Source organism: Hippocampus zosterae, chromosome 4, assembly GCF_025434085.1.
Source record: "Hippocampus zosterae strain Florida chromosome 4, ASM2543408v3, whole genome shotgun sequence".
Taxonomy (NCBI): Eukaryota; Metazoa; Chordata; class Actinopteri; order Syngnathiformes; family Syngnathidae; genus Hippocampus; species Hippocampus zosterae.
Genome location: NC_067454.1, coordinates 20,297,728 through 20,314,037, shown reverse-complemented (window position 1 = coordinate 20,314,037; position 16,310 = coordinate 20,297,728). Strand labels below are relative to the sequence as shown.

Genomic DNA, 16,310 nt, shown 5'->3' with positions numbered 1-16,310 from the left:
GGGCCTCCACCTGTGGGAGTGGGATCAGGAAGAACATGCAAACTCCACCTACTGTACTCTGGTGTTGGGTTGTTATGCCAACACAAAGGGACTGTTTTGACGACCGGTACTCAATGTGTTAGTGAGGGTACACATAGCTTTAATGACTCGCAATGTACTTAACATGGTCTTACTGAGTAGTACGTAGTACAGTACATAGCTCGAAAAATTCAAACATACCCTTGGTATAGCACACAACAATGATATTAAAAAAATAATAGCCTAGAATTTGTAAAAAGCACGTTTCAAGAGACCCAAGGACGGTAAAACAATAAATTGTCGTCTGTAAAGTAGACGTGTGTCTCACCCAGCACAATTGTTTTTTTATTTTGCTTTGCTCCTGAAATACAAACAACTAAAGACAACCCTTCCAAAATTTTATTTCACCATTTCACAACAGAGATGTAATAATTTTTCCCATTTTCATATGAAACCAATGCGATTCATATTGAATAACATTCTTGATAATTGACAACTATATTAAATTTGATATAATTCTTGCAACAGTATATAATTGTGTATTATACAGACTGCGCTAAACAAAATCATAATGAAAACGGGCATTTTTACAATGTGGGCAGCAGTCAAAAAACAAATATTTGAATGTTCACAGATTCATATAACACCCATCAAGTGAACCAATACTGGGTATGGGTCGGTACTATTTGACTATTTGGCTTTTAATTCACGGACACAAAAACAATTTTACAACCAAGAAAATCTGAACGTTCCAAGTTCACAATGTATTTTAAGTCCAGCAGCTTCATTTACCACTGATCTTTTCACCAGCACACTTATGTTTCGTAACCAGATACTTTTGAGAAAAGCTTTTATCACACACACTGCAACTATATGGTTTCTCACCAGTATGTGTTCTCATGTGTTTAACCAAATTTGAACGTTCACTGAAACTTAAGGTGCAGAGTGAGCAAGAAAAAGGTTTTTCTCCAGTGTGTGTTCTTGTGTGTATGTTTAAATGAGCCTTACGAGCGAATCGTTTCTCGCAAACTGAGCAGGCAAATGGTTTCTCACCGGTGTGTCTTCTTGCGTGTATGTTTAAATGTGCCTTACGGGCAAATTGTTTACCACAAACTGAACAGTCAAATGGTTTCTCCCCAGTGTGTGTTCTTGTGTGTGTTCTTAAATGTCCCTTTATAGAAAATCTTTTACCGCAAAATAAACAGGCAAAAGGTTTCTCTCCAGTGTGTGTTCTCATGTGCTTGCCCAAATTTGAACGTTCACTGAAACTTAAAGAGCAAACTGAGCAGACAAAGGCTTTTTCCCCAGTGTGTGTTCTTGTGTGTGCTATTAAATGTGCCTTCTGAGTGAATATTTTACCACAGAGTGAGCAGGAAAAGGGTTTCTCTCCAGTGTGTATTCTCATGTGTACTTTCAAACCCCACTTTGAACCAAATGTTTTCCCACACTGCGAGCACTTCCATTGTGTGTCATCACCTTCAGAATGCTCATCATCACTGTTAGGCAGTGCCGCTAAAAGCCTGTCTGCTTGTGATCCTCCACAGTGGTCTCTATCACTTTCTTTGTCATCATCTTCACTCTTCACAATGACTGTCAATGGAAAGTTGTTGATATCTTCCTCCTCCTCTTCCTCTTTAATGATGAGAGGCAATGGCTCCCCTTCTTCCTTAATGTGGGGGAACTCTAGCTGCTCTTCCTCTTTTGTGTGAGGAGGCTCAAGCTCCTCCCGCTCCATCCTGGAACCCCACTTCTGCTGCTCAGCATCAAGACCTTCTTCACTAGCATCTGGAGAACAGGAAGACAAACAGAAATGGCTTGTGAAGCTTTGTCCCATCAAGTCTCATGTTGTGACTTTGATGTTCTGATGTTGTAAGGTAGCATTCTTGGTGTTACAAGTAGCTCTGCTAACGGTCTGCTTTTTTTGTAAATGTATAATTACCCACGTATCTCATTCAGTACCAGCCAATTCTAGACCCCCCCTTTTTTTTACCCAAAGTCTTGGAAAAAACGGGAAAAAAAAGTATCTGGGGTTGAACGTGTGGAGTGTGAAAAGACCATAAATATGTCTTTGGGAGTGAATGAGTTAACATTTAATGTTCATTTTGCGTTGTGTAGAACTGTTTTAGAGTGTTTTCAACGCATTTGCCATAACATTCTTTGGTGGCAAGTTTTGGTGTGCGTTAGCAGCCTGTTTATTACATCTACCAGTATTGTATCTTACTTTTTCCCTTATTTTACACCTCTCACCCTTGTTGCATCCTGCTTGGGCTAGGCATTTGCACGATTGCAGCACTTTGGCCGTGGCACTTTCTTGATCAGAGAATATTGGCCCCATTGGAATTTTCATTACAATGCTACACCCATGGGGAGCTCAGCCGCAGCATGGATCCGCTCAGAATGAATCCGAGCAAAGATAAGGAGAAAGATGAGACCCGGCATACACCATAAAGTACAGCAATGTGAAGTATGAAAGAAGAATAAATGGTACAGGACAATTGAAGCATTCCTTATAATGTGTGTTACTAATGGACAAACTTAAAGCTGTTACAAAAATGCAGATCTTTATTTGCATTCATACTCACCTTGTAACTAATATCAATGCATCTCTCTTAATGCATGCTATGATTGTGAGATTACAATTTCGGAATCTTGAGGGGAAAATGAAGCATTATGAAGCACTTGTGATATTTTCTACATCTCCAGATCAGTGTTTCTTAAAGGGGTGCATGCAAAGTCACTTTTGGGGTATGTGAGATTTTTAAATATATTTAGTTAGTAGCCTCAATGCAAAAAAAAAAAAAAGCTGTATCACAGCAGTTGTGTCCCTACCACCAAGACAGACAATAATCCTCACTCAAGCACAAGTATGTTGCACTTTTTTTTTAGATACCATATTTTCATGACAATAAAGCATACTTAAATGTCTTAAATGTTCTCCAAAATGGATTTTGGCGACCTTATTTATGCACCAATCTCCAAAATCAGTGAATGCTCAAGTCACAACTTTGATGGCTGATGTGCCGACACGCTCCTCATATACAGGAAAGGCGAACATAACTGAGGACGGCATACAGGCGTTACAATGAATCCAGCAGAAACTGTGGTTGAGGAGGATAGATCAAAGGGATGTCCTAACTATTGTAAAACAAAGATCACAACACTACCCAGAAGGAGATTAGCCAATTTCGAAGGGACACAGTGAGAATCTAATGATCGAAGTGTTCATCACCATCATCATCACAAGTTTAGTTTAAGTGAATGCCTAGCTCAGTAAAATATCCTTTATTTGTACCACACTGGGGACATTTACAGTCTCCAGCAGCATACTGCGACCCTTATCAATTGGATCCTGAGAAGCAGTTCATGTGATCAAGGTTGAAATACGATATTGTACCCATTCATGTGAAATTAGTGATTGGCCAGAGACTCGAGGAAGTGAAGGAAGTCAGTACTGCAACATTCAAATCTTACTAGCAGTTTTGAGACTGTGAACTTCCCCTTTAGTCTGTCAGCCACTTGAGCTGAAACATCTGCACAATATCTTTCTTGAAACCAATTTACCTCTTTTTTTGCCACTAGCATTTCACACATTTAAACTACGACCATAGAGAAGAAAGCTAAAATAATGTTTCCACCGTTAGCCGTTTTTTTTCAATTGTTCTACTTTGGTCATGTGACCCAGGAAGGTTTGTTTACTTGTGGTGCGATCATTGCTCAGGGTTTTGCCATGCGCAAGGTTGCCGGGTGTTTAACTTCAGAAATGAGGATTAAGGAGTAAACACAGTAATTTTGTTGTCGTATTTTCTACCTGGCCTGTACTGACTAAACACGAGAAAATCAGAAGTGAACAAACCTGCATAATTCAGCAAGACTTGCGGCTTCTTGAATTCAGCGTCCAATAGTTGTGTTTGTCGCTGGTTCTCTTCTTCGGCTCGAGAAAGCTCCTCGTAATTTTCTTTCACATTTTTTGCACACATTTCACAGGATAATTACAACACTTTGCACGCACTTTTGATGTCTTCTGAGAGATGTGTTGATAAGTTGTTCGCAGCGAACAAGCTACGGTAAAATATGTCCCAAGAAGCGTGAACGTGCACCAAAGAGGACTGTTTCTTGACACAAAGTACTAATGGGACACACTGTGTGTAAACTTCAGTCCGTTCAGAGCTAATTCAGGGAAGAAACGCGTTTGTGGTAAGTGTGTGTGGTTGAGCAAAACGTAAACGGAAGTGGAAACGGAAATCAAACGGAATCCCGACTTGGACAAACTTCGTGCTACTGTCACCCACTTACATGCAAGTCTGTTTAAAGAAGCTATGACTACTATTGACGACAAACGTTGTGTGAAAACCACGACTGGAAAGAAAATGCTTCAAAATAAACCCGCCCTTTTATTAACCCTGGAGTAGGTTGAATGTTCATCTTTTGAAAAAACAAACAAAAAACAAACAAACAGAAGATTCAATAAGTATTTAGCATTACACAGTCGGGTCTATGCATGTAAAAGTTTAGAGAAGGTCATATTAACCTGTGAATATGATTGGTAAAGTGCATTTAATTACATTCACGCATCCAATTACAGTTACGCATCCACTAACGACATCTGTTTCCTCTGTAAATCGACCGTCTAAAATACAGAAGAAGAAAGTTTTGTTGGCATAGGTCACGTGTCAAAGTTAAGGCCGGGGGGCCAGATTTGGCCTGCCACATCATTTTAGGTGGCCTGTGAAATCAAATCAACCATGTTAACTTCCATGATTCTTGCTAAAGTCTGAACCATAATTTCAAATTGTCATATGTAAGCCAAAATAACAATGTTTAAGGTACTATCCTTGACGTTGGATTTCAAAACTAGTTATCCATCAACTTGTTGTTTGCTGTGCATGTAACATGTGGAGGTGGTTAAACATTCATATGGTTTCACAAAATTCCGTCATAATGACCCTCCAAGGGCAACCGTAACTTCAATGTGGCTCGTGACAAAAATTAATTTGAAAAAAAAAAAAAACAGACTCATAAATACTCTTATTTTCTCATTGCTATGACCATCCTAGTCCCTCTTGTTGCCTCAAATTTAGTGACATACCTACGTGTTTTCTCGAAATCACCCACTTTCGTACACATATGTTATTTTTGTACCTTTTATTTCATGAAGGAGGGAGTGTCAGTCATCTCGCGTAGGACTAGGATTGTAGCAGTGTAGCCTAGCTATAATATTAACATTATGACTTCTTCTCAACATCCATACAGATTTATGAATGTGAATTCTTCTTCATATCCAGATTATTAAATTAGTACATTAGAAACGTTGCTATAAAAGAGGTTAAGTTTGAAAATTTAACAGTTACTGATGGGAATGAAAAATGATCATTTTTGACTTGAGTAAATCAATTTACTTGTATTTTATTTGAGCACAAATAAATTCTTCCATCTTACCAGAACCACTCAAATGTGGGTGACCCGAGTTTGGCAATCAATGTTTCAATCAATGCCGCTCTTCTCATCAGCACACGTGTGTTTGTTCATTTGATATTTGTAAGTGAATTGTTTATCACACACGTTACAATGAAATGGTTTCTCACCAGTGTGACTTCTAATGTGTGTTGTCAAATTGCTACTTTGAGTGAATTTTTTGCCACAAAGTGAACAAGAAAAGGGTTTCTCCCCAGTGTGTGTTTTCATGTGTTGAGCCAATGCTGAACGTACACTGAAACTTAAGTTGCAGTCTGAACAGGCAAAAGGTTTCTCTCCGGTGTGTGTTCTTGTGTGTGTTATTAAATTGCAACGCTTACTGAAACTTAAGGGGCAGAATGAACAGGCAAAGCGTTTCCCCCCAGTGTGTATATTTAAATCTGCCTTCTGACTGAATCTTTTACCACAGTCTGAGCACCTGTAAGGTTTCTCTCCGGTGTGTGTTCTTGTGTGTCTTTTCAATGATGACTTGTTGAAAAAGGTTTTGTCACACTGAGAACATTTCACGCGTTTGTTGTCAGTGTGACATGTCATATCAACTTTGGAGTGTTCATCATCAGTATCAGAAGAGTGTGACATCATGTCGTCACAATCTGATAGTGGCACTAAGAAAACACCTGCTTTTGATGCTGAACAGTGGATTCCGTCACCTTCTGTTGTCATTGGTTGACTTGAACTGCTGCTTGGCAGCTCCGTCCCTTTGTTCTCCTCACTCTGACCTTCATCTTCATCATCTTTAATCTCCACAGGTACAACAGTCAATGACAACTTGCCGATATCTTCTTCCTGTTCTTCTTTAATGAGGTGAAGCTCAGGTTCCTCTTCATCTTTCATTTGTTGGGGCTCCGGCTGCTGTCGCTCCACCCTGAAAGTCCAGTCCTGCTGCTCAAGATGAAGATCTTCATTGACGATGGCAAGACACAACAAGACAAACACAAAGGGTATGGAAAAGTTAAGCTTTGCGATATATATATATATATATATATATATATATATATTACACACACATATACATTTGCTGAACTGCTTTATCCTCACAAAGGTCACAGGGCATGCTGGAGCCTATCCCAGCTGTCTTCGGGCAGTAGGCGAGGGATGCCCTGAACCGGTTGCCAGCCAATCGCAGGGCACACACAGACGAACAACCATCCGTGCTCACATTCACACCTCAGGACAATTTAAAGTGTTCAATCACCCTGCCATGCATGTTTTTGGAATGTGGGAGGAAACCGTAGTACCCAGAGAAAACCCACGAAGGCACGAGGAGAACATGCAAACTCCATGCAAGAAGGCCGGAGCTGGGATCAAACCCAGTACATCTGCACTGTGAGGTTGACGCACTAACCACTCGTCCGCCCACATATTATATATATATATATATATATATATATATATATATATATATATATATATATATATATATATATATATATATATATATATATATATATATATATATATATATATATATATAATATAGGGCGGCCCGGTAGTCCAGTGGCTAGCACGTCGGCTTCACAGTGCAGAGGTACCGGGTTCGATTCCAGCTCCGGCCTCCCTGTGGGGAGTTTGCATGTTCTCCCCGGGCCTGCGTGGGTTTTCTCCGGGTGCTCCGGTTTCCTCCCACATTCCAAAAACATGCATGGCAGGCTGATTGAACACTCTAAATTGTCCCTAGGTGTGAGTGTGAGCGCGGATGGTTGTTCGTTTCTGTGTGCCCTGCGATTGGCTGGCAACCGATTCAGGGTGTCCCCCGCCTACTGCCCGAAGACAGCTGGGATAGGCTCCAGCATCCCCCGCGACCCTAGTGAGGATCAAGCGGCTCGGAAGATGAATGAATATAATATATATATATATATATATATAGGAGGACGTGGAGGCACTCATCCTGGCTGCTCAGGAGCAGGCCTTGAGCACCAGAGCCATTGAGGCCCAGATATACCACACCAGCCAAGACCCAAGGTGTAGGTTGTGCAAAGAGGCACCTGAGACGATCCAACACATAACTACAGGGTGTAAGATGCTGGCAGGGAAAGCCTACATGGAACGCCATAACCAGGTGGCTGGCATAGTCTACCGAAACATCTCTGCGGAGTATGGACTGGAAACCCCAAGGTCAAAATGGGAAACACCTCCGAAGGTGGTGGAGAATGACAGAGCGAAGATCCTGTGGGACTTCCAGATCCAGACTGACAAGATGGTAATGGCGAACCAACCAGATATCGTGATCATAGATAAAGGGCAGAGGAAAGCCGTTGTAGTGGATGTAGCGGTCCCAAGTGATGGAAACATGAGAAAGAAGGAACAAGAGAAACTCGAGAAATACCAAGGGCTCAGAGAGAAGCTGGAGAGAGCCTGGAAGGTAAAGGTGACAGTCGTGCCTGTGGTGGTCGGAGCACTCGGGGCAGTGACCCCCAGACTAGATGAGTGGTTGCAACAGATCCCGGGAACAACATCGGACATCTCAGTCCAGAAATGTGCAGTGCTGGGAACAGCAAGGATACTGCGCAGAACCCTCAAGCTTCCTGGCCTCTGGTAGAGGACCTGAGCTGAATGAGGGACGGACACCACCCGAGGGGTGAGATGAGAATTATATATATATATATATATATATATATATATATTTGGCTGGATAGCTCAGTTGGTAAGGCATCGGTTTGGCATACGGGAGACGGTGGTTCGAATCCCGCTTGGGGCAAAAATGAGCACATAACACCATCCAGTGTGGGTCCTTGGGCAAGATCCTTCACGCTAATGCCTACCTCATACAATGATGAGAGACAATAAAACGAATGACATGCCGGCTCAGACGTCGCCCGGCCAAACAAGGTCTGCGTCAGGTGCTGGGGAACCAGAGCACCTTGATGAAAAATGGGCTACTGGAACAAAGCGGAGATGGGCGAGGTGCGATAACATGGCTCTGTTGGACTGCTACTACTCAAGCAACCCTAGTCAGAGGGGTTACATGCAGAGAATGTGGGCTAAATGGTTACTTCGAACCCCACAGTCACGGTTGACCACGAAACAACTAGTAGCTCAGTGTTCCAACATCCCCAAACGGCAACTGCTCTCACAACTTGAGATTGATGAGGTACAACGCAGGTTCCATGGTGAAGGGCCCCAGGCTGTCAGATCAGAGGAGGAGGTCATACAAGAGATTGGGAGGCAAGCCCCAATGAATGCAGATGATGAGATTGGGTGGCCAGCCCCAATGAATGAAATGCTGAGCGACGCAGCAACTGACCTGAAAGCGAAGATCATGGCGAGAATGAAAGCTGGGCAACCTAGAAACCGATTACAACGACTATGTGAAGTACCATCTGAAAGTCTCATAGAAAGTGTGAATGCAGCACTGAGGGCGATCCCTACCGTAACGATCACAGAAACCAATGAGCTGATATATGCTTCAGCATCAGTGATCCTGGAGACTCTGGGCTATAAGAGCAACCATGAGATACGTTACCCACCATGGAAAAGACGGTTGGAGGCTAAGATCAAGGCGGCCCGGAAAGATGTGAGTCAATTGACGGAGGCCCAGAGAGGTGTGATGAAAAGGCCGATACCCAAGAAGTACATCCAGATGACCATACCTGAAGCACTCGAAACTGCCAAACAAAGGCTCCAAGCCTTGTCCAGTCGCCTAAAGCGGTACACGAAAGAGAATGAGGCCAGACGAATAAACAGGCTGTTCGCAACACAACCTGCGAAAGTGTACGCTCAGTGGCAGGGTCCTAACAACAGAGCTGACCCACCAAGACTGGAAACTGAAAGGTACTGGAAAGGCATATGGGAGAAGGAGGTTGCACATAACAGCAGTGCACAATGGCTGGTGACCCTGAGAGAGGAGCACAGCAAACTCCCTGAACAGAACCCAGTTACCATAACAGTGGCAGACATACAGGAACGAGTCTCAGATATGAAGAACTGGACAGCACCAGGCCCGGACATGGTCCACACCTACTGGCTAAAGAAACTCACAGCACTCCATGAGCGCCTAGCAGTACAAATGAACCAGCTGCTGAGGGATGGGACTCACCCAGAATGGCTAACCGAAGGGCGAACGATCCTGATCATGAAGGATCCCTCGAAGGGTGCAGCCCCATCCAACTATCGGCCAATAACCTGTCTCTCCACAACATGGAAGCTCATGTCAGGAATCATTGCGGCTAAGATAAGTGGACACATGGATCAATACATGAGCGAGGCGCAGAAGGGCATTGGTAGAGATACCAGAGGAGCCAAACATCAGCTCCTGGTTGACAGAACAGTCGCACAAGACTGCAGGTCCCGACGTACCAACCTGTGCACAGCCTGGATTGATTACAAGAAAGCCTATGACTCGATGCCACATACATGGATCACTGAATGCTTGGAGTTGTATAAGGTGAACAGGACCCTAAGAGCCTTCGTTGCGAACTCGATGAGAATGTGGAAAACCACACTTGAAGCCAATGGCAAGCCACTTACCCAAGTGTCCATCAAATGTGGCATATACCAAGGTGATGCACTCTCCCCACTGCTGTTCTGCATAGGACTGAACCCCCTAAGCCAAGTAATCACCAAGACAGGCTATGGATACCGCCTCAGAAATGGAGCTACAATCAGTCACCTCCTCTACATGGATACAATACAATACAATACAATACATGCTGATTTATATAGCGCTTTCACAACAGCGGCAGCTGTAACAAAGCGCTTTACAAAACAGTTAACATAAAGTAAAATAATAAACACAACACATAACATAAAACACGGACAGTCGTGCAGTCCTAACCACTTTTCCGTCACACGCTTTGTTGTTTGAAGCGGTTTGAGATGAAAGAGGAGAGAATCAAAGTGTCCTTTAACCAGTGGATCAGAGACGTCATGCTCAAAATGTGCACACGTCGGCTACAAGCTAAGTTTCAAAGTCAACAAGAAGCTGTAGCATCCATTGACGAAAAAAGAGATTGGTTCACTTCTCCTGTCCCATGGAAATCCATTTCAATTCCAAGCGGCAACTCACGGTTCCAAATACGCATCGGCGCTCTTTGCCAACGCTCCTCTCTCCTCATCCTCAACTTCAGCGGCCATCCATCCAGCCGCACCAACGCCAACTGTCCAACAGCGCTGACATAGCCACTGAACAAATCGGGGTTGTGAAAAATGCTGCCCATTACTGGCGCAAAAAACACAAGCGCCCCAGGTCTATCCAGCACCGACAGTCAATGGCGCCGACATTCCTCCCAATCAAAATCTGTGCTGGTACAGGCGTGCTGCCGAGAAGGTGCAACCACCAAGCACAGATACTGCTCCTTTGACGAATGTCGTGGCCAAAAAGCGCTGAAAACAGTCCATATCAGGTCCACACAATGAAACGACAAACAACATGTGACAAAACAAAAGACAAAAACAGCAAAAAAGAACAAAAAAGAACAAAAAAGCAAGGCTCTTGAAGAGCACTTGCCGAAAGCTGCCTACTCGGGCGCCATCTTGGAAAAAAAAAAAAAAAATGGATGACATAAAGCTGTATGCTAAGAGCGAAAGGGACATAGATTCACTGATCCACACAACCAGGATCTACAGCAGCGACATCGGGATGTCATTCGGGCTTGAGAAATGTAGTCGGATGGCGACTAAGAGAGGCAAGGTAGTCTGCACTGATGGGGTCTCACTCCCTGAAGGAACAATAGCAGACATTGAGGACAGCTACAAGTACCTTGGTATACCACAAGCCAATGGCAACCTCGAACTGGCAACAAGGAAAGCGGCTACGGCCAAATACCTCCAGCGAGTGAGGCAAGTCCTAAGAAGCCAGCTCAATGGCAAGAATAAGACCCGGGCAATAAACAGCTATGCCCTGCCAGTGATCAGATACCCTGCAGGAATAATAAGGTGGCCAAAGGAAGAGATTCAGACCACGGACGTTAAGACCCGAAAGCTCCTAACCATGCATGGAGGGTTCCATCCCAAATCCAGCACCCTGAGACTGTACGCAAGCCGAAAGGAAGGAGGCCGGGGACTAGTGAGTGTGAGAGCCACTGTCCAGGATGAAACATCCAAGCTCCATGAATACATCAAGGAGAAGGCTCCAACGGATGACGTACTCAGAGAATGTCTCAGACAATGGGGAACAGAAGATGAGGCGCTGGAAGAGGGACCATCATGGGAGGACAAGCCCCTACACGGGATGTACCACCGGACCATAACTGAAGTGGCTGATCTCAAGAAGTCCTATCAGTGGCTAGAGAGGGCTGGCCTGAAGGACAGCACAGAGGCACTCATCCTGGCTGCTCAGGAACAGGCCTTGAGCACCAGAGCCATCGAGGCCCAGATATACCACACCAGACAAGACCCAAGGTGTAGGTTGTGCAAAGAGGCACCTGAGACGATCCAACACATAACTGCAGGGTGTAAGATGCTGGCAGGGAAAGCCTAGATGGAACGCCATAACCAGGTGGCTGGCATAGTCTACCGAAACATCTGTGCGGAGTATGGACTGGAAACCCCAAGGTCAAAATGGGAAACACCTCCGAAGGTGGTGGAGAATGACAGAGCGAAGATCCTGTGGGACTTCCAGATCCAGACTGACAAGATGGTAATGGCGAACCAACCAGATATCGTGATCATAGATAAAGGGCAGAGGAAAGCCGTTGTAGTGGATGTAGCGGTCCCTAGTGATGGAAACATCAGGAAGAAGGAACATGAGAAACTCGAGAAATACCAAGGGCTCAGAGAGGAGCTGGAGAGAGCCTGGAAGGTAAAGGTGACAGTCGTGCCTGTGGTGGTCGGAGCACTCGGGGCAGTGACCCCCAAACTAGATGAGTGGTTGCAACAGATCCCGGGAACAACATCGGACATCTCAGTCCAGAAATGTGCAGTGCTGGGAACAGCAAGGATACTGCGCAGAACCCTCAAGCTTCCTGGCCTCTGGTAGAGGACCCGAGCTGAATGAGGGACGGACACCACCCGAGGGGTGAGATGAGGATAGGAGAGATTTTTTATTATATATATATATATATATATAATATTAGAGCTGTCAAACGATTAAAATATTTAATCTAATTAAAAATGCAACTGTCATAATTAACTCAAATGAACTAAAAAATTAATCGTGATTCCTCACACATTTTTATCGTTTATGAATTTCCTTTTACATTTTTTGTCCTATTTTGTCCCCATTTTAATGCTCTCATCAACATGGAATCAATCAGTTTTCTATGTGCCAAATGCAAATATTTACTGAAATAACAATTTCGATTTTCAACTTTACGTGAACAATTTTTTCACTTGGTGCAGTTATTCACACATAAACGAGTGAATAACAGTCAGTTGTAAATTTGCGGTCTCACACAATATTACTGTCCATCAATAACGGTGAAAAAAATATTTTGTCACACAACAGCTGCTCTAACAGCTTTTTTAATGAAATCAAAACAGAGCAATATAACATTATAAAGTGCACATCTAAGGTACACTAGTACTCAGCCTATAATGGATTTAAACCATGCTTGCATACTTCGTTTTTCTCAAGTTTGCTTTCAACACAGCAGTCTGTTTCTGTATGTTTGTTGAAGAATAACGAGACACCGGACACCAGTGTTCATTATGTGCCGCTGTATTCGAAACTGCCGGCCGTACAAACAAGCACACGCACTTCCCCCGTGCTGCAGGGCCAAACCATTCTGGAAGGGGGTTGGGGGGGTTCACTCCCCCTAACACAGTCAGGCTATGTTGATTGTGTTGGTCCTTCCTGCGTCTCTCTACGGTTTTGTGTAGACCTCATTTCGAATGACTACACTTGGTTCGATGACAACACTGGAGACGTTTTACTTTCTCTAGGTCGCTACCACTGTAGCGCACTGTCGCTGTCAGACGAACACAGAGAAGCTCCAGCCGCTCTATTTATATGGACACAGACCACTGTAACCATTTTTTTTTTTTTTTTTTTTCCATCTTCCGAGCCGCTTGATCCTCACTAGGGTCGCGGGGGGTGCTGGAGCCTATCCCAGCCGTCTCCGGGCAGTAGGCGGGGGACACCCTGAATCGGTTGCCAGCCAATTGCAGGGCACACATAGACGAACAACCATTCGCACTCACACTCACACCTAGGGACAATTTAGAGTGTTCAATCAGCCTGCCACGCATGTTTTTGGAATGTGGGAGGAAACCGGAGCACCCGGAGAAAACCCACGCAGGCCCGGGGAGAACATGCAAACTCCACACAGGGAGGCCGAAGCTGGAATCGAACTCGGTACCTCTGCACTGTGAAGCCGACGTGCTAACCACTGGACTACCGGGCCGCACCACTGTAACCTTCCACACAAAATAGTTCCAAACAAGTAACAATCGCGTCAGTGGCATACATCGTATTCCTGTATGATACAGAGAGAGAGAGAAGAACAGATAACTTTGGTCTTGTCAGTGGAGCAATATGGCAACTATTTAAAAGTATACTTTCCATTCATAAACTCTTTAAGTATCCGTTTTCGGTGTCTCGCGCTGCCGTGGCTGGCAAAACAGACATGGGCGTGGACTTCTGCAGCGCGCTTGTTGTTTTGTTTCTGGTGTATTTATAGAGCAACGTAACATCCACTTGTGACGTGTGCCGCGTTAATCTCGCGAGAAAAAATTTAATCCCGTTAAAATTCATTTAAATTAATGCCAATAAAAACGCGCTAAACTGACAGCTCTAATATATATATATATATATATATATATACTTTGCAGTATATATACATATATAACATATATAAACAGCATTATATTATAACATATATAAACAAATATGTTGTTTTTTAATTATTTTTAAGGCTTGAAAGGATTTGTTTTTGCCCCATGTCACGTGACCAGGACGATGATTTGAGAGAGGCACACGCAGATGTGCCTGGTTTCCAACATAAAACTTCTATCAGACTCTGATAAACAATCAAATATTTTTGTTCTGTCTGCACGGCCCAGTGCCAACTATGGACTTGACACCTGCTCTATCAGAACCCCATCGGATTAAACAATTACCTGTTTCGTCTTTATCTTCACTCTTTCCAATGACAACAGTCAAGGGATGCTTGGTGATATCAGTCTCCTCCTCATCCTCCTCCATTTTAATGGCCATGGTCTTTGGCACCTTTTCTACTTTCAAATGAGGTGGCTGTGCCTTCTGCTGCTCCACCCTTAAGCTCCACTCCTGCTGCTCAGGACGAAGATATTTTTTACTGAAGTCTGAAAGGTAAAAGAAGACAAATAAAAACACGGTTTGGCAAAGTTAAGCTTTGGTCAGTCAAATTTGATGTTTTGACATTGACGTTCGTTGCTGTTTATACATATTTGGGGATATATTTATAAGAATGTACAGAGTTCTGAGACACAAGAACTTCAGTCATGGGAAGTACACAACCAATGTTCAGGATGTCAGCTCTAATAGTGTCTGAACATAACAGAGTAGGAGTGATGTGCTTCCTCTTCCGATTGATGACTCCAAAGTAAAGTATATTACAGTAATCCAGCCGGGATGTGACGAGCGACCGGACCAGGTGTTCCCCTCCTCTTACCCAAAAGTCACCTGAAAAGTGTCCTTCTCACCCGTATGGATAATTGCCATACAAAATGTACGGACGGCTTACGAGTTCAGGGAGAACCTCCACCAAAACCTCTAAAGTGGTCTTCAAACACGGTCATATAATGCGATGTTCGATTTAGCGAATGGGGAATCAATTATACTAATCAACACAGCAATGTTGGAAAATATATTTTAAGTAGTTATGCTGTGACGATCTACTTTCCTTCACGGGAAAATAAAGTATACCTATATAAGCGAAAGGAAGAAATGAACAAACCTGGATTGCGTGTCACGTTTTGGGGCTTCTTGAAAAATGCGTTCAGTTCCCCATCGTGCTCTGCTTTCACGCTTTTTGCGCACATTTCACCAGGTCAAAACACTTCGCTCTCGCTTGATCTCCGCTGAGTACAGTATAACGTTGCTATCAAACGCGATTCTGTGTTAGCACACAGCAAGCTAAGCGTCCCAAGACGCTTCAACGTGCGCCAAAACAAGATTATATAGGCTCACAGACTTGTTACTTTATTTCGTAGTACTACTACTGTGTCGACGCTTGTGTTCGTTCAATGCAAATTTAGGAAAATTATTATATTATTTAATGAAGCACGTGTGGTTACATAAAACATACACGGAAGCGGAAGCATACGTTTTACGGCAAAGCACTTGGACAAACATGTCTTCAACGCCTTTACATACAATAGTCAGCTGAAATGCCTTCCAGCTTTCCGATGACCCTGAAAAGGATCGATCGTCAATAAATATGTTACAACCACGCGCACACACACACACACACACACACACACACACACGCCGCCCAAGAACACTGCATAACTGTCTCATTCATGTCAGAGCTGAACTGAATCAACAGGTATGAAAATTAAAACAGCGTGTATTTACCGCCGCACTGATACTGTACGCGCTTGTCTACGTAACAAGAACATGCAGCTTCTTCTTCCTTTTCCTTTCTACCATCTGAGTGAATCTTTTCTGACACATTAAGAAGGCAAAATGTTTTATTTCCAGTGTGTGTTATCAATTGTGTTGATGGTTTTTCCAATTGTCCCTTCTGAGTGAACTGCTTACTGCACACTGAATAGAAAAGTCCCAGTGTGTGTTCTTGTGTATATGTTCAAATCTCCCTTATCAGTGAATCTTGTACAGCAAACTGAACACCTGAAAGGTTTCTCCACAGTATGATTTCTCAGGTGTACATTCAAACCCTACTTTTAACTGAATGTTTTCTCACACTATAAGCAGTAGTGAACAGTTAACATAAAAGGAC

General features: G+C 43.5%; 3 protein-coding genes across 4 annotated transcripts in view; all 3 read right to left on the bottom strand.

Annotated features, from left to right (window-relative positions):
• Positions 1 to 16,310, bottom strand: part of apip (APAF1 interacting protein) — a 239,912-nt gene that overhangs the window by 193,809 nt on the left and 29,793 nt on the right. The gene's annotated exons all lie outside the window — the stretch shown is intronic.
• On the bottom strand, positions 406 to 4,267 carry LOC127599345 (gastrula zinc finger protein XlCGF8.2DB-like). Its single transcript, XM_052063251.1, has 2 exons — positions 3,872 to 4,267; positions 406 to 1,803 (listed from the first exon to the last, which is right to left on the bottom strand). Exons 1-2 carry the CDS (start codon positions 3,993 to 3,995, stop codon positions 803 to 805), a joined length of 1,125 nt encoding a protein of 374 aa, XP_051919211.1. The 5' UTR covers positions 3,996 to 4,267; the 3' UTR covers positions 406 to 802.
• Positions 5,406 to 15,932, bottom strand: LOC127599336 (zinc finger protein 160-like). Its single transcript, XM_052063239.1, has 3 exons — positions 15,306 to 15,932; positions 14,488 to 14,691; positions 5,406 to 6,389 (listed from the first exon to the last, which is right to left on the bottom strand). The coding sequence occupies exons 1-3, from the start codon at positions 15,388 to 15,390 to the stop codon at positions 5,500 to 5,502; spliced, it is 1,179 nt and encodes a 392-aa protein (XP_051919199.1). The 5' UTR covers positions 15,391 to 15,932; the 3' UTR covers positions 5,406 to 5,499.

Coding starts and splice junctions, on each gene's coding strand:
- LOC127599336 (XM_052063239.1), bottom strand. CDS start 15,390: ATGTGCGCAAAAAGCGTGAAAGCAGAGCACGATGGGGAACTGAACGCA. Junction 14,692..15,305: donor AAACGTGACACGCAATCCAG/GTTTGTTCATTT, acceptor TTTACCTTTCAG/ACTTCAGTAAAAAATATCTT. Junction 6,390..14,487: donor TGAAGATAAAGACGAAACAG/GTAATTGTTTAA, acceptor TCGTCAATGAAG/ATCTTCATCTTGAGCAGCAG.
- LOC127599345 (XM_052063251.1), bottom strand. CDS start 3,995: ATGTGTGCAAAAAATGTGAAAGAAAATTACGAGGAGCTTTCTCGAGCC. Junction 1,804..3,871: donor AGTCTTGCTGAATTATGCAG/GTTTGTTCACTT, acceptor CCTGTTCTCCAG/ATGCTAGTGAAGAAGGTCTT.